At 38.7% G+C, this 27072-nt stretch overlaps 1 protein-coding gene across 18 annotated transcripts in view; it reads right to left on the reverse strand.

The window, feature by feature from the left end:
- Window positions 1-27072, reverse strand: part of LOC146406010 (uncharacterized) — a 265230-nt gene that overhangs the window by 231269 nt on the left and 6889 nt on the right. For 10 of the 18 annotated variants that reach the window (XR_014803473.1, XR_014803470.1, XR_014803435.1 and 7 more), the window contains exon 2: window positions 14799-14850. Coding sequence is in view for 3 of the 18 variants with exons in the window: in XM_084956212.1 (XP_084812338.1) it covers window positions 14799-14807 (9 nt within the window). In the remaining 15 variants the exon portion in view is untranslated. Of the gene's footprint in view, window positions 1-6936; window positions 6996-14798; window positions 14851-27072 lie in introns of all 18 variants that reach the window. The other 8 variants (XR_014803458.1, XR_014803439.1, XR_014803456.1 and 5 more) reach the window with 1 other exon arrangement.

Below are 27072 nucleotides of genomic sequence, written 5' to 3' on the forward strand. Positions count from 1 at the left end.
TGACTACATGACAAAACCCAGACTTCTTCCTTCCAAACCCAGGAACTTTCACAATCTTAACCAAGCTACCTTCTCCAATTACTTCTCACCCCTTGGGCTTCTTACACTTCCCCCAATAACGTGTCCCTATAGATGTTTTCTACATTTCCTACTGAACTTCTTCCTTTTCCTACTACATCGCACATCTCCAAATCTCTATGTAGGCGACTCCTCTTATTCCCTCCATGGGAAAAGTCATCTTTTAAGAACTAGTTTAAGCATCCTGCTCTCCACAAACCTTCCCACATCTCTCTGAATCAGTTTCCATGCCTCCCAATGTCATTACAATGCTCATATGACAATGTACTGTACTGGGTCCATTATGCATCTGTTCCCTCTAGTCCGTGGGAAACAGGCCTGGTATGTTAGTCATCTTTGCACCTCACCACCTAACACTCCACTGGTTACCATAACCCCTAAAAATCACTCACCAAATAAATGAATGTATGTCCTTCAGGCCCATCGTCACTGTTGTTTTAAGACTATTATATCTCACTGTGTCTCTCCACAAATTACTCTTTTTTTTTTTGAGCATCTACTATGAACCAGACTCTATACTAAGCATTAGGGATAGAGCACTGAACAACACAGACAAAATTTTGTCCCTGTATAGATTTTTCTCTGTTTAAAAAAATTATGCCATTGAATGAAAATCAATGAAAGGATATTACAATGAATCACACCTGAGCAATATAATTTCTCTCCCAGGAAGAAAATTTTAATCTCAGATGACATCAGCAATTCCCTGAAATCTTTAAGGAAGAAAGAGCATCAGTCTTCACAAAGTCATCCAGAAAAATGAAACAAAGAAATATTTCCAATCTTACTTTGTGAGGGCATCATGTTGATATCGAAATATAACAAGCATTTCATAAGAAACACAACAAGAATAAGCTAATCTCTCCCATGCACACAGATATCAAAATCATACACAAAATATAAGCAAATCAAATCCAGCTGTATATGAAAAAAGTAAAATACCACAACCAAGATTTATCTCTTCTAGAAATGCACAGGTGATTTAATATTTAAAGTCTATTAACTGGAGTTCCCATTGTGGTGCAACAGAAACAAATCCAACTAGTATCCATGAGGATGCAGGTTCAAACCCTGGCCTCATGCGGTTGGGGATCCAGTGTTGCTGTGAGCTGTGGTGTAGGTTGCAGATGTAGCTCAGATCGTGCACTGCTGTGGCTGTGGCATAGGGCAGCAGCTGCAGTTCTGATTCAACCCCTAGCCTGGGAACCTCCACATATCGCAGGTGCAGCCCTAAAAAGCAAAAAAAAAAAAAAAAAAAAAATACAAGAAACTTACAGAAAAAGAAAAAACCCATATGGTCATCTCAACTGGGAAAAAAAATTATTTGACAAAACTCAACATTCATTCATGGCAGAGAAACTTCTTGACAAATTAGAAATACAGAGGAACCTCTATAATCCGATAGCCACAAAAACAAAACAGAAAAAGCCTACAGCAAATGTCATAATTTATAACAGGAGGAGCTGTGTTAGTCAACTGGCATATAGCAAGTACTCAATAAAGAGCCGTTGAGTGGATAAATCAGATTTAATTTATTTTATTCTAAAATAAAAACACTAAAACATGATTGTTACAAAATAAAATTATCGTAGTAAGACAGTAACTGCGACCACAAAATATTTCCAAATCATCTGTAAAAATTAATAAAACATCTGATAATGGCACCGATTGCTGAGAATTTACTGTGATCCAGTCACTTTACATTGTTACTTTATTTCATCCTCACACAAGCTGTACCAGACAGATACAGATACTACTTACAAATGGAGGAAACAAGGTTTAGAGTCATTCAGCCTGCCTGTCACATAGCTACTAAATGGCAGCAGGATATGACCTCAAAGAATCTGTCTCTCACATTTACCCTTTTAACCTCTCTTACCTTATTTTTAATTTTTTTTTTTTTTTTTTGTCTCTTTGCCTTTTCTAGGGCTGTTCCCGCTGCATATGGAGGTTCCCAGGCCAGGGGTCTAATCGGAGCTGTAGCCACCGGCCTACACCACAGCCACAGCAATGCGGGATCTGAGCCGCATCTGCAACCTACACCACAGCTCAAGGCCAGGGATCGAACCCGCAACCTCATGGTTCCTAGTCGGATTCGTTAACCACTGAACCACGATGGGAACTCCTATCTTTAATTTTTTAAACCACTTTTCACTTACAGTATGTAGTTTTTGAAAGCCTGTAAGAAAAAAGAAAAGGAAAAAAAAAAAAAAAAAAAAGCAATAGGCAGACTCCTACTTCCTAAAAGGAGATATGAGACATAATGAAAGTGCTTGTAATGGCACATACTGGAGCCACGATGGAGGTTTTTAATAAAACTAAGAAAAGGGTGGATTGCTTTCCCACAGAAACTGTGGAAACACAGATGCTGTCCAACCTTAGAAATATAAAATTGTTCATGTTTTTGATCTCTGGACCAAAGGAAAAACTACAAATTCCACTGTTTGGAACATGTAATGGAAGAGTTTTAAAGGAAACCATTATTATAATCACGGTATCCACCAACACTATGAGACTCCAAGCTCTGTCAACATTTCTTTATAAATTCACTATTAGGACTTTCTAACTCAGAGCTTAAAAATCTGAAATGTAAGATCTTAAATTGTGAATGATATTATTCCAAGAATTACGCAGAGGAAGGTGGATATCATGTGATACAGACACAATAGAAAAACGTTTGGCTTCTGCAGCCTTTTAACAGGTATTGGCTGTCTGCTGTGTTTTACTTTGTTTTTCTTGCTTTGGAATAAGGTTTGGGAAGGAGGGCTGACCTGAGACGGAAGACTGTGTTGTCAACTAACCATGAGCAAAATTTGTAAAGTTTAGTATGTTGTATACAGTTTGATAAACCTTTTAAAAACCTAGAATTGTCTCACTTTCTGAGTCTACACAAAGGCTTGAGATCTCATAAAGAGAGATTACTTTAAAGAACTTTGGCACTTTGCTTTTAGTCTAAACCATAAAAAAAACCAAAAGAACAGTCATTTCTAATCCTGTCCAGTACATTCCAGCTAAATGGAAGCAAGAAGACTTAGAGTAAAAGAAACTATTTGGTCATTTCAGGACTTCTACAAATATTGAATTAAAATGTTTTCTCAATAAATGTTAAGATTGAAGAACTGATTCCTCTGAAAATGCTTCTCTTATCTCTACTCTCCATGTTCCTTATTATTTTTTTTAACCTTCCTTCCTTGAGATGACCTGCCTTTAAAACTAAATCAAAGGTGAAAAAAAGAAATGTAGCAAATGACATCTTACAAAAGCAAAGGAAACACATTTATTTAACAACTCAACCTGGAGTTATAGTTCATGTCATCATTTATCACCCTTGAAAACCATCTTGAGCATTCTGTAGGAACAATGTAGATGGCTAAGTCAGAAGAGAACAAATAGAACAATGAAATCCATTCATTTCATTATGCCACTCTACACAGTCACAAAATATGGAAGAATCCAAGAAAAATCAGGGCCCTCACTGACACTGGAAAATAACATAATGAACTGCCTAAGGCCACCCTGGAATCACATAAATGTAATCTTACGTGGCTTCTTTTGCTAATCTATCCAATTAGATTTTTACAGCACTGGATCTTAAAAGGGATGTGGTGCACATGAACTTTAAACTCCCTCTGGAGTTACTAAACATTAATTAGTTGGTTATTTGAGTGCAAAGCAGTTTAGATTTATTTTCTGGTAGGGCCTGGTGTTCCCTACTGAAAGAGTTATCAGACTACTTCAACTAACCTAAATTTTTGGCTTCTGGATTTATTTTACATAATACATTTCTGCATCAATTATTCACTTATTATTAAAGCCTTATAACAATAGACCCATTTTTAAATAAACCACCCAATAAGTAAAGAAAGTGTTGAAACTATGGATAGTGTGACTCTTTCTACTATTAAGCTTTAAATCGTATGATTCAATTTTCTTATGTACAATTTTTGGCTACAAGTAGATCCTAGTATTCAATAAAAACAGCTTAAAAGCTAACTGATTCATGTGTCAGCATATTCTAAATATGGAAGACATCATCTTATAAGTAGAAATGGTGCTAAAATTCTGAAGTTAGAAGGTTTACTGTAAGAAGCCAAAAGTTCAGACGCTCAACCAAAGTTGATCCAAACCTTTTAGGTTGGAAATATCACAAAAGTAGGCTTTTCCACGAAATGGTCTGTATTTCCTGTTTTTAGCTATTCTGGACATGCAGTAGGAACAATACTTATTATGGCATGTCATTGAGTATACTTTTGGTTTGAAAACACCAAGCAGAGACTATAAGCATGACGAATCAAAAGAAAGAAAAAAAGATGAGTGGAGATGTGTTCTGGGCTAAGAAAGGAAGAGTTAATGGGAACAGAATTTCATAACTTGACCACCAGTTAACCATAGCTTGGACGCCCAATGTGCTATGAGTCACTAGCAACGAGCTGCAAAATAACACAAGAATATCCTGGACTAGATCATTACTGGAGTATATTGTTAATAACATTTCCAGAAAAATCTTAAGCAGAAAGAGTTATTCAAGGGGGTAAGATGGCACTCATGTAAATTCCTTTTTACAGAATAGCCTGGAAATGAGAGAGCACCAACAACTCGCTAGACAGACTGATAGTCTGATAATGTCATTCACCACATTCATTTTGGAATTTTAGGTGAAAATCACAGCTCTCATCAACAGAGTTGATAATAACTCTTCACAAGAAGAGTGTAGAATTGTTAGACAGAAAACATGCTGAATTTTCAAATGCAAAGTCTCCAAAGTTTTATAGATATGAATACAGAGGTATATTTTGCATTTTCCAAAAGGCCATTTAATTCTGTTGTCTCTAACTTAATTTCTTAAGGACTTTAAAACTAAAACTTCTTAGTTGGAAAACCCAAACCACTAATATTCAACCATTTAGTTAACATACTTATTGTCTTTATAATGTTGGTTGTTCATATTCAGTTAAGAAGGAAAATTTGGGAGCTGTTCCTCTTTTCTGCTTGAATGCTCCATAATCGAGAGCATGTGGTAAAGCTGGACAAGTCACTTAGCAGTGCAATATTTAAGGGTCCCCTTCTACAACCTGGAAAAATTACTTGCTCCCTAACAAACAAATCCTCAAAGATAAAAAAAAAAAAATAGTAATAATGAAACAGGAAAAGAAAACAAGTAAGTGTTCAAGTGTTTAGGAGTTGCATTCGGGAAGACACAGCCTTAATAATATAATATATTGTCATTAACTATAAAGGAAGTTTGTCAGTCTTTGCCAAGAAGGTTAAAAAGTAAGAAAACAATGAAAGGAGAAAGCAGTACTGAGACACGGGTCAAGGTGTTACTAGCTTCCTTATCCATCCCTTTGGGGAGGTTGGTCGGTCCTAGAAAAAGGACAAGCAGCTTGGTGATCAAGGTGGCAACCTGAATGTCTACAGCTTAGTGGTGCGGTGACCTAGACTAGGTCAAACAGAAGAGCAGAGGCTGCACTTCTCAGAACTCGCCCCAGGGCCACCTCTCCAAGATAAGGTATGAAGGCAAGTATAGCAAGAGTCAGTAAATTCTAGACTAGGGAGCTACACCAGAACCACAGTCCCAAAGGTGATGAAAGGGCCTAGACCTTTGTAGAAAGTAAGGACGGCAGGCCTAGGACGTGCTCTTGGTGGGTACAGTGAATGAGGACATGCCCTAGAGTCTGGGGCAAAAATCCAGCACTGGTGTGTGCTGTTTTGTTCTGCTTCTGTGGTTTTTAGCAATCTCCATTTTTCTACAGTTCCTGCCTTTCCCCTTTTGTTTACATCCTTGACACTTCAGCTGTTTGTTACTTGTGTGTCCCTAGGAGTTTGTCCTCCAGGCCCGACTGATACTTCACACGAAAACAAATTAATCCAGTGCACATACAATGTGTTTATTATCCATTTCTATGGCTGGGTTAATAATTTAGCAGTTTTAGTTAATGGTTAAAAAAAGAGAGATAAAGAAAGAATGGGTCCCTTGTTTGGTGGCGATCAGGCTTCCTTCCTGGAGCCATGCTCTTGGCAAGCTCTGAAACAGGCATGAGCTCCACTGTGGCATGAGCTCCACCGTGGGGCCACGATCAATGGATGGCAAAGCCCGGAGTAGTGTTGTTGGACTCTAATCTAGAAGATGATGTATATTTGTTAGTTAAACTTTGATTCCATGACCAAAAGATGGTGTCTGACTTCTTGACAAGGACTTGCCTAGCTCAGAGAATCCTGACACAAAGGAAACTCAAACTACACAGAAGCAAAACAAACACATACGGTGGTAGGTCTCCTAATCATCCACTGCGTGACAATGAGACTCTGACAGTGAGTTGTTTACCAGGGCCAAGACCATATCTCATCCAGTTGTTATTTCCCAGCATGGAAGCATAGGGTCTAGCATAGGATAGGCATTCTGTAAACATTCAGTGAACTGAACTGAACCGTGTTGCTTCATACGCCCACTGCTGGTCTCCTGTCATCTGGTTTACAACTGTACATGACCTTGGTTCAGCCTTGACATCCTCCAAAAGACCCTCCTTGACCTCCCCAACTTGAACCATTTCCCCCTAGTATTCACAGTTACACTATTAAGCCCTTTCCTTCAAAGCATCTATCACAGCGATGATTTTACATTTACTCACAAGGCTCTTTAATATAAACAATACAAACCGTAAACAATGAATCCTGAAGAGGCAAGGACTGTGTCTTTTCGTCTTCTGCTTATGCAGTAAATATTGTTTCTGTTGGCTCTCGGTAAATATTTGTTAAAGCAGTGAACCAAGAACCCATAATTTTCATGGTTTCCTCTCATTCTATTAATACTCACAAGGCCTCAAATAATATGAAATAAATTATCCAACACATACTCACATAACAGTCAGTGCTGGGAAAGCAAGTTTGTGATGCAGGCCATCCAGGTAGGAAGAATTCTGATAAGGCAAAGGGAAAATGCAAATACCTTTCATTATAGCCAGAAGTGTACCACCTTAGAATGTATGCTAGAAGTGTCTGTGGGGAAATTTTTATTTTATTAGAGGTATCTCAGTTGTTTTATTTTTTAAAAAGGAGAAAAAAAAATCATAATCCATTAAATGTAACCACTAAAGGTCAAAAAAACCCTCAAACACTGTCAATTTCATGTGGCCTTTTCTAGCAGACTATGTATATTTACAATAGTTTAGTTTATCACATGTAAGCAAGTTTTTCTGTGGTACTGTTGCCTGTACCTTGGGAGTTAAGAGAAATACTGCCCTGATCCAAAATATAGTACTAAAGAGTATGAGAAAGAAAGAGATAGAGAAAGGGAGAGAGAAAAGAAGGAAGGAAGGAAGGAAGGAAGGAAGAAAGAGAGAGAAAGAGAAAGAGAAAAGGGATGTTCCCTTGTGGCACAGAAGATTAAGGATCCCTTGAAGCCACAGTGGTGGCACAGGCTGCAACTGCAGTGCAGGTTCGATCCTTGGCCTGGGAACTTCCACAGGTCATGGATGCAGCCAAAAAAATAAAAAAGAGGAGTTCCCGTGGTGGAGCAGTGGTTAACGAATCCGACTAGGAACCATGAGGTTGCGGGTTCGGTCCCTGCCCTTGCTCAGTGGGTTAACGATCCGGCCCTGCTGTGAGCTGTGGTGTAGGTTGCAGACGTGGCTCAGATCCTGTGTTGCTGTGCCTCTGGCATAGGCCGGTGGCTACAGCTCCGATTCAACCCCTAGCCTGGGAACCTCCATATGCCGTGGGAGCGGCCCAAGAAATAGCAACAACAACAACAAAAAAAGACAAAAAGAGAAAAGACAAAAAATTTAAAAAAATAAAAAAAATAAAAATAAATAAATAAAAAAGAATATGAGATGTGGTGAATGTCTAAATTATTTTCTGGTTAAGGAAAAAGAAAGAGCAGAAACTGAAACTCAGTCATGTTTAACCTAGCATCTGAATATTTATGATAAACAAATATACCCACTTTTTTTCTAATTAACAAGGAACATTCCAGGAAAATGATTAAGGAAAAAAAAAATTTTTAAGAGGGCTATTGCTTGAACTCAGTGGTACCATATTTATGAAGCAGCTCCTGTGCATCAGGCAGGGTACTCAGCACAAAAGCTGCTGCGTGCGGTAAAAGATACAGACACAGTCCCTGCCCTCAGGAACTTAATAAGCAATGAGAGTCTCCAGTAGGGAGCCCACATCCTTCACAGCTTTTCTAGCTTCTCCTTACTCTCTGGGGAAAACTTCTTGCCTCAGGCAAGTCCACAATGGAGGCTCTCCACCCCTTAAAGGAAATTACCTCTCTTTCCTGACTCTGCATTCTTTAGGAACAGTGCTGTCACCAAGTCAGGTTTCAATAAACAGTCTTAGAATAAATGAAAGAATAAATTAATTAATCACTCAACTGATTTAAGAGGGAGATGCGTACCTGAAGAGTTGGGTGAGAATACCTATGGCTTGTTTTCAACAAAGGTCAGATTTTCTGGCTTAACTCTAATCTTTCATCTGATCCTGGGGTAAAGAAGACATTTTTATGAATGACTTAAGTCAGCCTTACCCCAAAGTAAAAATTCAGTGTACTTCTTCAACCCTGTAATATGTGCATCAGATACCCTTGGACTTTAGAAGGCAGAAGAGTCTCAGTTCTGTCACTGCGTGACTTTAGAAAAATTACAAAATCTTTCTGTGCCTATATTTGATCTGTAAAATGTTGCTAATCATAGATTAATCTTCTGGGGACTAAAGGAGGCAATACAAATAAAACACTTGGAATAGTAGCAGACATAAAGCTCTCAGCCCATGTTGGTATTATGATGGATACTGCCATATGATTTGTTGCATGACTATCCCTCTTCCCACATATTTTTTTTTAACTAGGAAAATCAAGGTCCTAGTTAGAATGAAGATCTCCAAGGAAAAGGCTCAAAAAAGACCCAGTACCTTCATTCAATCATTCTACAATATTTCTTGACCTTCTGCAAGGCATCCCATAATCAAATGGATGTCCTACTAGGGGCTTGGAAGAGAGAGGGTAGAACTGGGGAAGAATAAGTAAATCACAGGTTAATGGAACCAAACTAAGGTCTAAACCCTGAAGACAGTGAGCATAAATAAAAGAGACCAGGTACGGAAGTCCACGGGCAGCATTAAGTCTCAGAAAATCACATTAACCTTTAACAATAGGAGACCCCAAGCTTGAAGGGCTTTCTTACCCATGACTATGACTCGACAAAATCTAGAATGCTCAAGAAAAATTCCCCTTCTTAAAAGAGCATAAAGTTCATTGGAGATGGTTTGTTGTGTTAATGTTCATCATCATAAAAAACTCAAGAGATAGGACAAGGTTATCTTGTCAAGAATTATCATCCAAAAATGAACAGAAGGTCTATTCAGAAGTGGAAGTTTAGTACAGAGCTAAGGAGGAAAATCCCGCGTGGTGAGGAGCAGTGAGGATAATTTCCAAACATGCTGAGCAACAAAATCGGAAAGTAAAAGCAGTTCCTCAGACTGAAGACCTATATTCCAAGTTTGCCCAAGGCTGGTGTTAAAGAGGCTGAAGCCTGTAGTGAAAGAGTAGCCATGAATTATCTAAAGTCTCCAAGCCCTCTGCAATGTCATGATTTGCTGACAAGCCTCCACCAACTACATATCTAATGTCTACAGACAATGTCCATTATAAAATGCCAGAATCATCCTGCTAAAAATACACAAGGCCCAGGAAACCACATGCATGGACTCAAAATGTTTTGTGCTTTTTATATATATACAAGAGACAAGAAGAGAGGGAGATGACTTGTGACCTGTCAGAACCATGTTTGAAGGCTACCTGCAAACTAACATTTAGCCTATTATACTTTTCCAGATGTTGCAAGAAGACGTGACATGCCCAGGTCAAAGACAATTGACTTAATTTCCTCTAAGCAGAAGTGGTAGCCAGAATATCAGTGTTTTCTTACACAGGTTCCCAGAGAACCAATTTCCGTAAGGCAACATAAAGAGGGTCAGGTGACATCTATACAAACAGTCAGCACTATAGAAGAGGAAGCCTGAGCTTAGGGAACCTGAATATTTTATACTGGACAGTGAGCATGCCTGCCCTTTGCTCTGGAGAAAGACACTATTAGCATCTTCTAGGGCTATCCACTGTGCAAAAATTCTATAAATAATAGAATGGAATAAAGTTAGTTATTTCCTCAGCTCACTAGACATGGGGAAATGTGACATTTGTTTCAAGAATTGTCTCCCAACAGGACCTTGACACTAAGAGCACTCACAGAACATGCGTAAGTGCTTGGCATCCTGTTAGTCAACAGCTTAAATAACTGTGGATCTGCAAAGCCCTTTATTATTCAGGATGTCATGTAATCTGGACAACCCACTATTGCACATTCCCAAGAACATATTCCTGAGCTCATCAAACCGCATACAAATATTCATTTCCTCTTTTTTTAAGATCACAAATTTCTAAAACTACTATATACCATTTCCCTGAAGGATAGAGACACATATTGCAAAAGGCTTCTGCAAAGGAAAACGTCTTTCTTCCACTACTGCTAGAACAGTAGTCAGAAGTATAGTCTATACCCAAATACCACATGATATCATGTAAATCCGGAATCTAATATTTGGCACAAATGAACCTTTCCACAGAAAAGAAACTCATGGACTTGGAGAACAGACTTGTGGTTCCCAAGGGGGAGGAGGAGGGAGTGGGATAGACTGGGAGTCTGGGGTTAATAGACGCACACTATTGCATTTGGAGTAGATAAACAATGAGATCCTGCTGTATAGCACAGGGAACTGTATCTAGTCACTTGTGATGGAACATGATGGAGGATAATGTGAGAAAAAGAATGAATATATATGTGTGTGACTGGGTCACTTTGCTGTACAGCAGAAAATTGACAGACCACTATAAACCAACTATAATGGAAAAAATAAAAATCATTTTTAAAAAGTATAGTCTATACCTATTATGGATTTAAGGTAGGCAGAGTCCTACTTTATACTATGAACACATTTCAATATTAGTGCTCCTTGCATCCACCTACAAGTCCACACAAGCCTCCTAAGTAAGGATGTCAACATTGAAGTAGGAAAGCATGAGTCCTGGATTTAAAGTTTACTAGTGATTACTTTGTGTGAGTCACTTCATCTACCTTATTCTCATTGTGAAATAGGGGTAATAACACTCACTCTTCGTACCTCATATAAATTTTGAGAAAGTTAAATGACATAACATATGTGAGGGCATTTTATAATCAAGAAAAAAAAATTGTACTCAGAAACTGGTTCATCATAGTATATTAGGCAGAGTTGTGGGGTAATCATTTCTTTGTAATTGGATTCATGTGTTATTGGGTCTCCAGAGGAAAGGATTTGGGGGGATGGAAGGGCTGGAGGGGCTGGGGGATGGTGGGAACTGTCAGGTGAAGTGGGTAGGGGATGAGAGGGAATACAATGTTATTTCTAAGTCAGAAGCCATTTCCAGATATCTAAAACAGCCAAGGTCTTATGACTATCAAAAATTGGGTTTTGGTTAATTTTTAGTTAAGAATCAGTGAATAGAAAGAAAGAAGACATACTATCCACTTTTCATTAATGCCTTCATTAATCTGCTTTCCATGTTCTTATCTTTTTCCAAGGCACCAATACGACCACTGTCAGAGTATATTATTTTCCACCAACTGTGTCAGGGTGGGTCTACATGCAAGGCAAAACGTCACAAGAAAAAATAGTTTAAAACCCATAAAAGATGCATTGCAACTGGTGAAATAGTTCTTGTGCTGCAAATTACAAAGACTTGGATCAAAAATTCTGCTCTCTGTCTAATTTTCCAGAAGCGAAAAACCTTATAGACTGTTAATACAGTAAAAAGGCACAGAACACGGGCACTGAGAGATCAAAGGTGGGAAGCAAAGAAAACAGGAAAAACTGAAAGGGGCTGAGATCTGCTATGGAGCCAAAGCGTTCTGAAATGAAAACCAGAATAAAAATGAAAAAAAAATCTAAAACCTGAAAATATATTCTTTTGCCATTGCATTATTTCCTTTAGGAAGAAAACTTGATCTGGATTATTTCTACTCCCCAGAGTCTTATACCCAGTTCTCTTTTCAGAAGTTGTCACATTTTGGTAAAGATACCACTTAAAGGAAACAGATTTTCTATTAAAATTAAAGGTAACAAAAGTATCTCTCAATTTCCTAAGTTCCCTTGAAAAACGCAAATGCTTTGAATCAGCAATGGAACTAGACACGTCTAAGTATCCTTCTAATAGCATCCGACAGTCTAGAAAGAAGCAATCCACAGAGCTTCTAAGTATGAAGTCTCTTTCTGGAGAAGAATGAGTTCAGAAGTCTGTCTGTGTACCATTCTGTTTCTATTCTCTCTCAGTTTATTTTGATTTGTCTTCTCGTTCATCGATCCTGTGCTCTGATGTGTTCACCTGGCTGTTCAAAACATCCATAGTTCTTAATATTAAATACTGTATTTTTCAGCTCAAGAATCTCCATTTGAATAATTTATATAGATTCCAATTCTCTGTTCAGTTATTCATCTTTTTGTCTATTTTGTACATAATTATCTCCATTTTTGATCATAGTATACTAACCATAGGTATTTTAAAGTTCTGTCTAATATCTACAATATGTAAATCATCTATGGGTTTATTTCTTGTTTTCTCTTGGATTTTGGTCCTTTTTTTCCTGTTTTAAAGCATGTCTTCTAATTTTTAATGGCATGTTGAATATTATGGCAACTCTGATATCTTCTTTCAAAGCGAGTTAAACTGTTTTCTGAAATTCAGGAAAAAAATTTCTAGTAGATCAACTAATCCAGTCTAGGCTTGATTGAAAACTCTGTGAGAGCTTGTGTATTTCATTTTTCCTAGAGTAAGGTCCCTGCTTCTAGGGCTTGACAGACAGCGTCTCCACCATGCCCTTCCACCCTGCCACACTTGAATTCCTCTCTCTCTCCCCAGCATCATGTGGCTTTCAGAGCCTGAGGTCTGCAGGCAGCATGAGAACAGCTCCAGCCCCCCTCTGACCACAACCACAGCTGCTCCTCTTGATTTCTATAGATTACAATAGTGCAATTAGGTGCTATGTTAGAAATGTGAAATGCGTAAGACCAAAGATCCCAAAGATTTTTTTTCTCAGTTTTACCTCTCTCTAATTCTATATATGTGTTTAACTAGATGAGGGAGAAAAAAAAGCTGTAAACTTCTATAATCAGAACCAAAAACGAAACTACTACTCATGGCGCTTACTTTTGGCAGATTTTCTTAGACAAATTCCCAGGACTTTCATAATTTTTAAACTCACATATTTAACGAATATTTAATCCATGTCTTAAATTCATTTACCAAGAATTCATCACAACGCTTATATTCCGAGAACTAATGCCACATCTAAAAGGACTCAGTCTATTTAACAAAGTTTTTTAGAATAAAGCCTGAGCTTCAAAGCAAGATAATTGAATTTAGTAACTAAGCTGCTAATTAACTTCATTTATGAAGCTTTTACTAACTGAAAACATTATTCCTGTTTCTCATTTAATGGCCCTTTATCATGAGCTCACAATGCTTATGAGAGACATTACTGAGAAGCTCCTCTTCAGAAAGTGAATTTCCCCTTGATCCTTCGTTTGTTTGGTTTTTTAAGCATTTTAATTGGGGAGAATAAACCTTTCACCTTCCTTGATAATATTAAATTATTAAAGTAAATATAATGTCTAACATTTGAGGGGGCACTTACTATATACGCCAACACTATTACAAACACTTTAAGTAAACTATACTTCATTGAACCCCCAAAGTAGGTTCTGCCACCCTCTCCATTTTCCAAAGGGGCAGCTGAGACAAAAGCTCTTGCACTTTGTGAGGGGCAGAACCAACCTCACCCAAGTGCCTGACTCCTGAGCCCAAGCCTGGAGGCACGCTAGCATATCAGCATCCACTGCAAGACATTAATATCCTGGGAATGAAATAAATCAGGATGCTGAAAATTACTGAAAACAATAGCCCTAAGCTGGAATTCATTTTACTCTTTTCCATTTATTTTTATCTTCCTCAGAACAGATCTCCCCATAGTAAATTAAATAAGATAGGATGAAATAATGAGAGCACAAACAAGCAAAAAAAAAAAAAAAATCTTTAAATATATATTCCAAGCCTTAAAGGGAAAAAAACAAACAAAAAAAAACAAAAAAAAATGTGATTTTCCTATATAAAATTCATGAGGATTTTCGAGAGTCATTTTAATTGCATTTTTAATCACCAAAACGTATAATAATAATTATTATTGAAGGAATAACTGCAAATAACAGGCGTGCTTTATTATTTGATCCTAAACTGAATATAAAAACCTATTCTAAGTTTAAATACTGTTTCCTTTGTTTCATGGGACTTTTCCTATAGATAACAGTAAAACTGTCACTATTTCCTATGACTCTTCTTCACTACTCTGCAACTTCCTGAAGATGGACCACATTAAATAAACTCTAGAGAGGCCACAGTTCGTAAATATGGTACTCAGCAAATACTGCTTCAAGTTTATTCATCTTATAGGACAGATGCCTTACCTTTTGTTTTTAAGGGAAAAGAAACTGAAATTTAAAGCACTTTTTTTGGCTATATTTATCTTGAACAGAATAAAAATCTAGTCTGCAGATGGAAATACTAAAGAGTAAGATTTGGTCAATATATGATCATGTTTGAATTTCCATCGGGATCATTCCTTTCTTTCACACCTTACCTTTTTCATAGTAGGAAGTCAGGCGCTGTCAGTCACTTCCTTATTCTGCTACCTGAAACCAAAGGACATGCTGTTATTAATATGACAAGCTAAAAAGAAACTCCTGTTCTTAAATTTGTTGGTTGTCTGTTCAAAGTTGAAATTACATTTCTCTTCTATTAAGGATTCGCCCACAGAAAAATATCTGCTAACATCTCTATATGGTAAATTTTATTACCATTTAGGTCAAGTGAGCTTTAATAAGCCAACCCAGTAAAATGTGTTGTTAAATACTTTTTAAGTTCCTTATTTGGGGGTGGGGAGTGGAGGTGGAAATTTGACCTCACTTTGCATTTGTTTTTCAATTTTAGGTTAAATATATGCACCAAAAATTATTCTAAAAATTAAATAAGTATAAAATTAAAAGAAAAGCCAGCAATTTTAGTGAATTTTCAGTTTGGTTTACTGTAGATTTAATATCCTAGATTCTCTTTAATAATTCATAGAACACTGACTCTATGTTGTTTTACCCATTCATCGTCTAATGCAACTGTTGATTCTCTCCATTGACTGATAATAATAATCACCCACCTTAATAGTATTCAGACTTTACTCTTTTTTTTCCAGACTTTACTCTTTAATGTTCTCAATGAAAGTGATTTCACCATCCTCATCCATAGGTAAATACACCACATAAAAGACAAGTTATTAACCTAAACAATGCCAAGAATTTAAGAGTAGATAGAGCTTAGAGTTTATATTTATGCATAACTCCTGGTACTCTGTTTCAGGGTGAAGGGAAGAGAAATCTGACAAGTTTGATTTATTGAGTCTGTAATGTCCTGCCTTAATACCCAGCCATTTTCCGGTCTTTTGACTATCCAAGAGACTTCTGAGAGTTATAGAGAGTAGGAAATAGTTCCAAGGATTGGTTATTGAAAAGGACCGCTCCATCTCCATGTCTTTGGGAAGCCAGTCAACTCAATAGCGGCCAGATCCAACAAAGCTAAATTCAAGTCAAATCAACTCATACTAATACACAAAGTATCTTTCAAGGAATATGGACAAAATTAAGGCAAGCACAAGCTGGGCCTAAGGCATTTCTAGGGAAAATATTACACTTTAGAAAATCTCCTCCTAAGACAAAAATCCAATTGTGTTAAGTCTGTCCTCTCAATTTTTAACTTTTGTTTTAACTTCTCTTCTAAATAGAGTCCCGAGGACAAAACGACATCATTGCCTTCACCCAATCCAAGACATGTAAGTTGCCTTTAGCTTCCAAATGGGCAAAGGCGTTATGTCCCATTATAAAGTAAATAACTACGTTTACCTTAGCATAGATTTTATTTGTTCTCCAAAAGTTCCGGTGGGGATTGAAAACTCACAATCAAAGGACATGCTAGTGGATTCCATTTTATTTGTTACAAACAATATTGCTAAGGCTTTGAAAAATATTTTAAATCTAATGAGTCTCCACTTCTAACCTAAAGATAATAATCATTACTTATTTGATTTGAGAGTGTCAAAAATAAAATGTTTGAGAATTAAGTTGATTACTTAAATGGACTTTTTTTATTAAATTAAACATTGAGTAAACAATGTTTTTTCGAGACACCCTTAACTGCTCCTTATAAATCTGCAGGTGTATTCTTAACACTCTCTAAGCCTTGAAAACTGTTATAAAGCATTACAAACATGTTCCCAAGACATGTTTAGAGGACTAAAAACAAAAAGTACTTAAACACTCAATGTTAGAGTAAAAGAAAGAAATTAGGATTGCAGTTCCTACACTGCAGTCCTTTTCTTAAATCTTTCCCAGTTGGCCCCATGTTGGCTCAGGCCAAAATAGCCCATCTGTTCTCTTTCATATATGTCACAACCTTTGCCAAGTCAAGATCGTTCACACCATTTCTAAGATCTGGAATGCCCTTGCTGTTCCTTTTGTCCTCATCCCTTAACCTTAGCTTATAGCCATTTAAAAGTCACATTGGGTTTTGCACATTGGTTACTTCTCCTTCCTCTTAGTTCACAGAACACTTAGGGCTACACACCTCTGTGACCACTTGATGACTCACCTCCGACCCATTAAGAACTGAGCAAGAGCTCTTGAGCCTCAGAGTGTGTGGCTCGACCATAATCTATACCTCAAAGTTCTTCAGAAGTTCCAATGAACTTTTGGGTCATGAAATATTACATCGTACCAATCCTCCGGGGTTTTTAGTGTCATGTGGTTTCCATGTCAGAAAGTTGTGAGGCTCATTGGTTTAACTCCTAGTCTGTGTATAATCTGTTGCTGCAAATAGATCATAACCTCCTCCTCACAGGCAAGAACTAGATATCTTTCAATATCCTGCTGTGTTTAAAACGATTCAGAAATAGACCAAATGCTCAAAATATCTATGATTTATTTATTTCATGGAAAGAAAAACAATAACAAATGACTGATGGAGTTTTCATTTGGAGCATTTGAACAGATTTATTAGCCTGGAAGAATTTTCCACTAGGCTCTTCTTATGCCTAAGGTTAGGCAACTTTGAGCATTGCATTAATAACCGGCAACTTTTCCTACATACCTCGTATCCAATTTTCTAGAGAATTTTTTACTTCAATAAATTATGACTTGAATAAAATAAATACTGTATTCCCTAGTATTCTGAAAACCATAAACTTACCAGATATGAACATGAGAGCCTCAGAAAATTTATTTATATTAATAAATGAACTGATAGAAATATGCTATCATATAAATCACATAGGTCCAAAGACCTTAGTAATTTTAGCTAAATACAGAGTATTTATAGAATATTTTAAAGTTCATGCTAGTTCTCAAACTTTATATAAGGAATTCATTCAATGGTAGATTTGTTTGTACTTGATGCTGTGTGAGAAGTTATTCACAAATACTCAGAAATGAACTTCCAAGAAATACCTTAAATTAACTCAAAACTTTTTTTAAAAGTTAGCAAATTTCCGGCAAACTCCCCTATAATCTTTGCTATCTTGAACCAAAGGGATTTCTATCCCTTTACCATTCCAAAACTTTAAAACTTTTAGAAAGCCTTTGCCCCAAAATGCCATAAAACACCATTTCCTATATATTCCATTATGCTATTTTTAAAGAGGGTGAGCTAGAAAGCACTGTTATATCCTAATACTATGATAGAACTAGAAAATGTTATAAGTAATTACATTAGAAAGTATAAATGTGAAAGTAAAACTATTCTCTCCCTCACATGGGTGAAGTCTGTATCAGCTAGGACATTTTGTAGTACAGTATCTGGAACCCATTTTTTAAAAGGGGTCAGGGGTATATAGCAGAAATTGGCCCAGCACTGTAACTCAACTATAATTTTTAAGGATTCATTTTTAAAAATTAATTTTTTAAAAAAGGGGGTGGATATATTGGCTCATGAAACTGATAAAATTGATGTAGTACCAAGACCCTAGGTTTTCTCTGTATCTCTGCTCTGTATTTTATTTGGACTCCACAGATCAGTCTTCCAGGAACTAAAGGTGCTCTTTTGATGAGCCCAAAATGTCTAAAGCATCCCTAAACCTCACATCCTCACAGGACTTTCCACCTCCTTCCACTGCGTATTCGGGTAGCCTATCCTAATCACCAGGGCTTGCAAAGCTGTAACTAGATTTCTTATTCCTAACGTGTGGCTTCAATTAGTAAAATAAGCTTAGAGACTGAAAGGGTTCCTGGATCAATTCCTTTCTGGGGTCGGGGCGGGGGGGGGGGGGCATCCCCACACCAAAAAACAATTCAGACGGCACAATTAAAAAGCTCAGTCTCACAAGATTTTACACCACCTCAAATGCCAGTCGCAAGGCCAGGCTATTACCTTGTGCTTCTGATCAGCTACTTATAAGTCAAAGGTTTCCACAATCCCATTGTTTCGATTAATTTGCCAGAACAGCTCACAGAACTCAGAGAAACATTTTACTTAACAGCCAGACGGAAGAGAGGCACAGGGTAAGGGATGAAGGAAGGGGTGCTGAGCTTCCAGGCCCTCCCCAGGTACACTGCTCTCCCAAACCTCCATGGGCTCACCACCCCAGAAGCTCTCTGAACCCTGTCCTTTCACGTTTTCATGGAGGCTTCTGATGAAGGCATAGGCATGGCTGATTAAATCATAAGCCATTGGCAGTTGATTAAACCTCCAGTCCCTAGTAGCTCCCCAGTGGTCTGGTGAGGTGGCGAAGGGGTTGGGCTGAAAGTTCCAACCCTCTAATCTCATGGTTAGCACCAAGGGCTATCAGCCCCCCTCCTTAGGTGCTTCTGAAAGTCACCTCATTGATAAAACAAAGACCCTTTCAGCACTCTCAACACTTAGGAAATTTCAAGAGTTCTGAAAGCTGTGAGCCAGAAACAGCAACAAAGACCAAATATACACAAGAAATACATTTTGGTCATCTGGGTGGTAAATCACAATATCACCAAAGTCAAGACCAGCCTTTGAAAAAAAAAATGGAATGGACTCAATTTTAAAAATACCAAAGGTATCATACGTAGTAAGAATAAATATTATTTCTATAAATTGTTTGCTTCACTCTTTGTGTGTATGTGTGAGTATATATGTACTGGATCAAATATAGAACAAGCTCGTACTACAGTAGAAAGTTAATTTGGTGTAAACACACCTTACAGCTCCCAAATGCTGGACAGCAATATGAGTAAATTATAATGGCATGATTAGCATGATAAAGCTAAGTTATTAAAACTGTCTGGAACAAAATTGTAAATGGAAAACAGGAAACAGGGCAGGAGTGGTGGGTGGTGAGAAATAAGAATGGGAAAGACAGGAACAGACCAAGGGATTTATCTTGGAGGCAATGAAAACCAGGAGAAGGACTTAAGCAGGTGAGTAAGTACTTTGCATTGACAGATTCTTCTGCAATAGTGGAAGCAATAAATTAGAAAGAGCAAATAAGATAAGTCAAAGACCAGTCAATAACAGAAAAGACTAATGCAGTGGTTCAGACAAAAGATGCTAATGGTATGATATGCTGGAAAGATATCATGAGAAGGTAGAATTCATAGAGCTTTGGGACTGATGAAATATGGGAGATGAAAGAAAAAAAGAATATCAAACAATGAACAGGAACCACAATGACATGGTGGTTCTAATCATTACAACTGGGAAACATTAAAGGGAACAAATTTAGGGGTGGGCGCAACAAGTCTGGTCTTGAATATGCTTGCTATAAGGTCTGTGTAGGACATTCAGATTAATGTCCTGTGCACAGGCACAAATGTTTCCGGTCCAGATTCAGAGAGCAAGGAACCAGCAAAAATGCATCAGTAGAAGAACAAATAAGTAAGAAGAGGACCAGGGACAAAAGACTATGGGGCATCCAATCAAAGGGGTAGGCAGAGGAAAAGAAGACTTCCAGGGAGCCCAAGGGAAATGATCAAAGAGATGGAGAGAGGATGGGACTCAACGATATAACTCACAGAGAAATCATGTTACATAAGGACCGAAAAGAATCCACTGAATTTGGCAATGAACTGGTTGTTTGATGGCAACTGGCAGTGCTGGAACCAGAAGGCTTATTGCAATGGTTCATGGTGACACAAAAGTAAGTTTTTAGAGAAAAGTAAATGCACAGGATTTGTGTGTGTGTGAGAGAGAGAGAGAGAGTGAGATCCTGTGCCATGGGGATGTGTGTGTTAGGAGCATCAGAGTATAAGAAAGCACGATACAGAGGGATGTGTAGGACAAAGGGAAGGCTGTTTTATTTTGGGGAGGAGGGAATTCTTTTTTATGTGAGAGAAATGTACATATCTTTAAAGACTAAGAAGCTACTGGAGAAAAAAACCTGAAAGACGAAAAAGTGAAAGGGTTCCACAGGAGACAGGAGGAAGGCAGATCAACAGCACCAGCAAAATTCTGTCTGGACCAGTACTGTCCAATCAGACTTTCTATAATGATATTAAGGCTCGCCACTCCACTCAGTGCAGTGGTCACTAGCCATATATAGCTACTGAACACTTGAAATCCCACTACAACAACTAAGGAAGGGGATTTTAAATTCTGATTCGTTTAAATTTAAATAGCCAGTATGTGACCAATGGGCTAAGGAACTGAACACAGCAGCTCTAGAGTAAGTACGAGGCTGAGGACCCATCAATCCTGGAGAGACCCCCTTGAGTGGTTCATGCCTGATGGTCTCATGTGGGAAGGAGGGCTGACATGCTGAGAGCCAGAGAACAGGGCAGGAACCTTAATGGAAGCAGTGGGGTTTGGAAGAGACACAAAAGAGAAGACAGGAAAGAGGTGAGTAGAACAACTGCAGCAGAAGCAGAAGGCCCAGCTGAGACTGGGGATCATAAATATATGGCAGGCACTGTAGGAACAACTAAGCCAGGGGAGTTGGCTCAAAAAAAGATGGGGAGGCTGAATACCAGAGGTGCAAACAAGGAACGGCTGACAAAGAAGGGACTGGTGCCACAGAGAAGGAAGCAAAGCCATGTGTTCAGATGCAAAGGAAGGGAGCAAAAGATCAAGATCTCAATCAGGTCAAAGAACTGGTGTATTGGGTAAATGAGCAAGAGAGAGCAGGAGACAGCAGATGCTTAGGATCAGAAGGGATGGAACAGTTCTAGGTAATGGTAAAGCTTGGGGCAAGGCCTGGCTGTCTTTAAAGAAACGGCAATAAGAACTTAGAAGTGGGAGTTCCCGTTGTAGTTCAGCAGAAATGAACCCAACTAGTATTCATGAAGATGTGGGTTCAGTTCCTGCTCTGGCTTAGTGGGTGGGGGACCCAGAATTGGCATGAGCTATGGTGTAGGTCATAGACGTGGCTTGGACCCCACGCTGCTCTGGCTGTGGTGTAGGCCAGCAGCTGCAACTTCGATTCAACCTCTAGCCTGGGAACTTCCATATGCTGCTGGTGAGGCCCTAAAAAAGAAATAAAAAAAAAAAAATTGATAAGTTCTGGGGGATACTAGGGTAACTCATGACAGTGGCAGGAGCCAGGGGCTAGTAGGGGTCAATGAAAGAGCAGGAGCCGGGTACAAAGCCCTTGACCAGTCACAAAATCAGTAAGTGTCCTATAAAGACACACAGAAAGACAATACATAAGAAACTTTAGGACAGGGTTTCTTCAGAATACTGCACCAAATTGGAGAGGACAGAAAGAGAGGCAGAGTGTGGGAAAGGTGGTCTCCTGTGTGGCACATAAGGAAGGCCAGAGGAGGACTTTAGGGGAGAAGCAGAGAGATGGGAGGATAACTGAACAACCATCTGCCATGATAATTATCTCCCAACAGGGAAGGGTCACATTGGTACCATAACTCAACCCGTAAGTTTCTCTATTCAGCCTCCCTAACCCTTTCTTTTTGTGTGTGTGTCTTTTTGCCATTTCTTGGGCTGCTCCCACGGCATATGGAGGTTCCCAGGTTAGGAGTCTAATAGGAACTGTAGCCTCCAGCCTATGCCAGAGCCATGGCAACGTGGGATCTGAGCCGCGTCTGCGACCTACACCACAGCTCACGGCAACGCCGGATCCTTAACCCACTCAGCAGGGCCAGGGATCGAACCCACAACCTCATGGTTCCTAGTCGGATTCGTTAACCACTGAGCCACAACGGGAATGCTAGATCCTTAACCCACTGAGCGAGGCCAGGGTCGAAGCCACAACCCCATGGTTCCTAATCGGATTCATTACCGCAGCGCCACGGGAACTCCAGCCTCCCTAACACTTTTGTTGTGCCTCACTTTCTCCAAAGAGGCAGAGGAAAAACCACATTTTTGGCTATTAGTACTACAAAATTGGGTCATGTCTTCTGTGGTTATTAAATGCAACTGTATCATTCAAGGGATCTTTCATTTTTCACTTGTACAGTTCTCCTCTTTTGGAATGCTCTTTCCTAGTGATTGAATCCCATAAGGTTAAATTTTCCCATATATACCGGCTTGGTGCAGTGCCACCCGTGATGTAGCAGTGTCACAATATCATAGCCACGCCATTCACATCCTTGTCTTATACATATTAGCATTTACTTTCTTCCTCTCTTCTCCTCTCTTTCATTTCATGATTTTAATGGCAAAAACTAGAAACTTAAATTTACTTCCTTCTTTTACAGTGTCAATATGGCCTATGTATACACACACACACACACACACACACACACACACACACACACACACTCATCTCTCCATGTCCCACAGAGACATTTTCCAAGCACTGCTTTTATCATTATCGCAAAATCATTAAATCCAAGATGAGACAGCAGCCTAAGTTAGTATTTTATCATAAATATTTCTACATTTTCATGGTATTAATATAATCCGCTTAAGATGTTTTAGATATGCACACTCAATAATAATTGGTATCAAATTCCTTAACTGTAGTCTTTGCTTCTTTCAAGAACTTATACTCCCCCCTGTGGCAATTTGACGGCAATTTAAAAAAAAAAAAAAAAAAAAAAACTGGACTCCTAAGGACAAAAATCACAAGTCATAAATCATTTACAAGTGACATAACAATGGTATATGTTTTGCTAGAAAAAGGCTGTCAACAGACACTGTTACAACATTCTTTTCTTTCCATGTAATCTGCATTAATGCATGACCCCAAAACCTACTGGGCTAAAGGGCTAATATTTGATTAATCTGCTAATGCAGAAATTTAGGATTTGAAAATATTTAGATATGAACTAAAAGGAAAGTTTTACTTTAATGAATATTTATTGAGTATTTATTCTATAACAAGCTTTGTGCTTGGCACTTCACAAGATTTGGGGGATTTAATCCTCACAGAATTGTCCCAACAACCCAATGAGGGAGGTACTATTAATATATCCAAGCTAAGAGAAGCCAGCTGAGACTCAGATAGTTTGTATGAGATCATACATTTGATAAACCAGCTGAATAAAGAAAAATAGGGGGAAAAAAAGGGAAAAGATATCTCCAAAATAGTCAAAAAGAGAAATACTAAGTTCAGCAAATTCCATATTCATGTCACTTTTGTATTCCCTCTGTCAATAGAACATCTGACATCAAGATAACAAAAAGTTGGCCTGGCTAAATCCAAAATGGTGGTTAATTTGATGAAATGCTTTAAACTATAGAATTCATTTATTTTTAAATAACAAAATTTCACACTAAGAATTATCACACTAGAGTTGCTGAAAATCACCTTATTCATAATTAAATATGAATCAGGTTTATTTTGTAGGCTTTGCTCTTGAGATCTTAAAATGTAAACAGCAAAGGTTTTAAAACACGGTCTATTGCTTTCTTTGTTTTTTCTCTTTACTTGTCTAAACCTAGCTTTTCTAGGCTTGACTGAATAAGCGCTGCCTGAACTAGTAGAACAGTAGTATCTCCCTACCATCACCACAGCCAGGAAGAAGAAGGAACCCCAAGCAAAGTGGCCCTCAGCAGTGCTTTTCTAAAGGATGTCAGGTGATATGTCTGTCAATGCACTTGGTAGCCGGACCTCACATACACAAAATCTAAGACTTCCCCAGTCTCTGGCAGCTGATGTAGACAAAAGTCTACAGATTGCCCTTTCTGCTCAAGGTCATTTTCCCTTCTTGGAAAGTTGGATGTGATGCATGAGTTTTGGGTTCCTGAGCCCTCTTGAGGTTAAGGCCAGGCTTCAGTGAGCAAGAAAAGAACATTAGAGAAGCAAAAGAGGTGACACCATGCTAGGCGGACCCCTCTCTGACAGCTCCTTCAGAAGCTGGTCAAGAGAAATCTGCTTGGCTGGTGAGGGTAGGGCCTGTCCATATAGTGTCAAAGCCAATGGGTCCTAGAGCTCATTTCTACTAAGACAGTGCCCAGCACAACTGTGCCCAACATGGTATTCCACACAGTACCCAAGAGTACCCAACATAATGCCCAGCCCAACACAGTGACAAGCACAGTACCCAACATAGTGCCCAGCATAACTGTGCCCAACATATTACTCAACACAGTACACAACATAATGCCCAGCCCAACATTGTGACAAACATAGTAACCAACACAGTGCCCAACAATGTACCCAGCCCAACACAGTACCCACCACTATGCCCAAGAGAGTGCCCAGCCCAAACAGTACCCAAGACAGTGCCCAACTCAGTGCCAGCCCAACACAGCGCCCAACACAGAACCCAACACAATACCCAACACAATGCCCAAAAGTGTGCCCCGCCCAACACAGTGCCCAACACAGTACTCAACACAATGCCTAACAATAAGCCCAGCTCAACACAGTGCCTAACACACTGCCCAACACAGTACCTAGCCCAACACTGTGCCCAACACAGTGCCCAATAGTGCTCCACCCAACAGTGTCCAGCACAGTGTCTAACACAATGACCAACTAGGCACGGTGCCCAATAGTGCCCCTCCCTACTGCACAGTAAAATTGGTTCAAAGTCTATCTGAAATGGACCGGAAATCTGCCTGCTCACCTGCAGAGTTGAAAGCAAACAGTGAGAATCTCAGGAATCAGCCATATATGAAAACAGGAGGCAAGACACATACGCAAGAAGAATCAACAGAGAGCAGTTGGAAATGATGAAAATGCCACACAAGATTCGTTTGGACAAAATCAGCTTTCATCATGTACATGTGACAACTAGCTTAATGGTGAAATATGTCCAGACATGAGCAAGGAAGTCTGTGCTTCCATGAAACTTTACCCTGTAGTTGTTAACTTTCACACACACACGTGGGTCAGTAGGAACATCCCCACGCTACAAACCTGCCATTCCTAGACAACCGTCTTAATCTCTGCCATGTACGGTGATGACAACAAAGTAGATCTCATTCCACTAATAACATGAAACTCATCAGGGTTCAAATCAAATCGTTCCATGACAAGAGAAGAGGAAAGCTGTAAGCCTGAAATGCACACTGTGTTCAGTGTGAAGAAACTGCATTTTCACAGAAGATAAAATTCATCAAATAAGCACATATTAATAGCATGCTGAGGCATGCCTATTATTAAGGGACACTTGTGAAAAAAATCTGTCTGTGGTAGATATGGCCTCAAAGCCTACAGCCTGAGACTCTGTCCTGATATTTATTCACAAGGGTAGCTTATCAGGGAATGATGCAATTATTCAACAAGACTTTTTTGATGCCTGTGGTTGGTCGGAGCCTCAGCCTAAACAAGCCAGCCCTGAGTTAGAGACTGAACATTTTCAGTGTGGGTTGAAACTGATGTCACAGTAGTACACACCCTGATATTAAGCCTCCCAAATCATACTCATCTTCTGATTCATTTTTCCTTTTTTAGCCTCATCAGTTCACCCGTGGATAAGAACCAACACATCTGCCTACATTGCAAAAATCACAAAAATCTTAACTGTTGTGGGGGGGGGGGGGATCTTTGTCTTAAGCCCAAGACTCTCTCCTCCTTATCAGTAAACCTTATCTTTCTACTTCATGCTTATCTCAGACCACAGCATAATACTGACTCTGCCAATTAGCCCACAGTGTTTTACAGGCCTTCGAGGGTGTGTACTTTAAGAGGTTTAAGAAGATCTGAGATAACTGTCTTAAGAACATGCAGTGTTCAGAGATCATTGGATTTAGAATGTGAGGAAAAGAAGCAAAAAGTGGAGTTTAGAAAAAGAGGTGGGTGTTCCCTTTAGAACTGAGTTCAAATTCACATGTTCCCTGCTCCACTTCCACTCAAGCTTATATAATGTACTTTAGCATTCTTGGACCTCAGTTCTTCACTTCCAAAATGAGAATAATCCGTCAAAGTCCTGTTACAAAGCCTAGTAAAATCAGTGAGATCATGTATATGAAAGGGCTTTGTAAATTTCACATTTCTACATAAACAGAAGGTGATACAGCCAAACCGGGTATCAATTTCAGGCAGCCAGACAGACCGCTGAGAAGCATTCTTGTTAAATTGATCAAACAAAATTGGCATTGTGCATTCTAACATCAAATTAAACAATGCCTTAGTTCACATTTACTTCAAATCTGATGATGTCAAGAGTTTAAACAGAGTGGCTTTTCTTCCTTTATGATATAAGCTCTGACCTAGAAGCTCTAATACCTTCTCAAAAAGCCGTATCCATGTGTTCAGAGTTTAATATATGATTCCCATATGCACAGTTATCTAAAAATTCGTACATAGGAGAATATTTTAGAAACTCCTTGGATAATTTGAACAACCTCGTTTTCAACACTCTAGAATGTACTGGCTACCAGTTTCCATTTCGTTTGAAAACTTGATTGTCAATATCATGGTAGTGACACTGCAAATTAAATGAGAGAAGAAAGTCAACCCAAATATATGTAGAGTGTAAAATGCCTGCAGCATCATGGTAAGC

The sequence above is a fragment of the Sus scrofa genome, chromosome 1 (assembly GCF_054392235.1).
Source record: "Sus scrofa isolate SSC_HxYL_T2T_F1_AM1 chromosome 1, Sscrofa_HxYL_maternal_Yorkshire_Landrace_v2.0, whole genome shotgun sequence".
Taxonomy (NCBI): Eukaryota; Metazoa; Chordata; class Mammalia; order Artiodactyla; family Suidae; genus Sus; species Sus scrofa.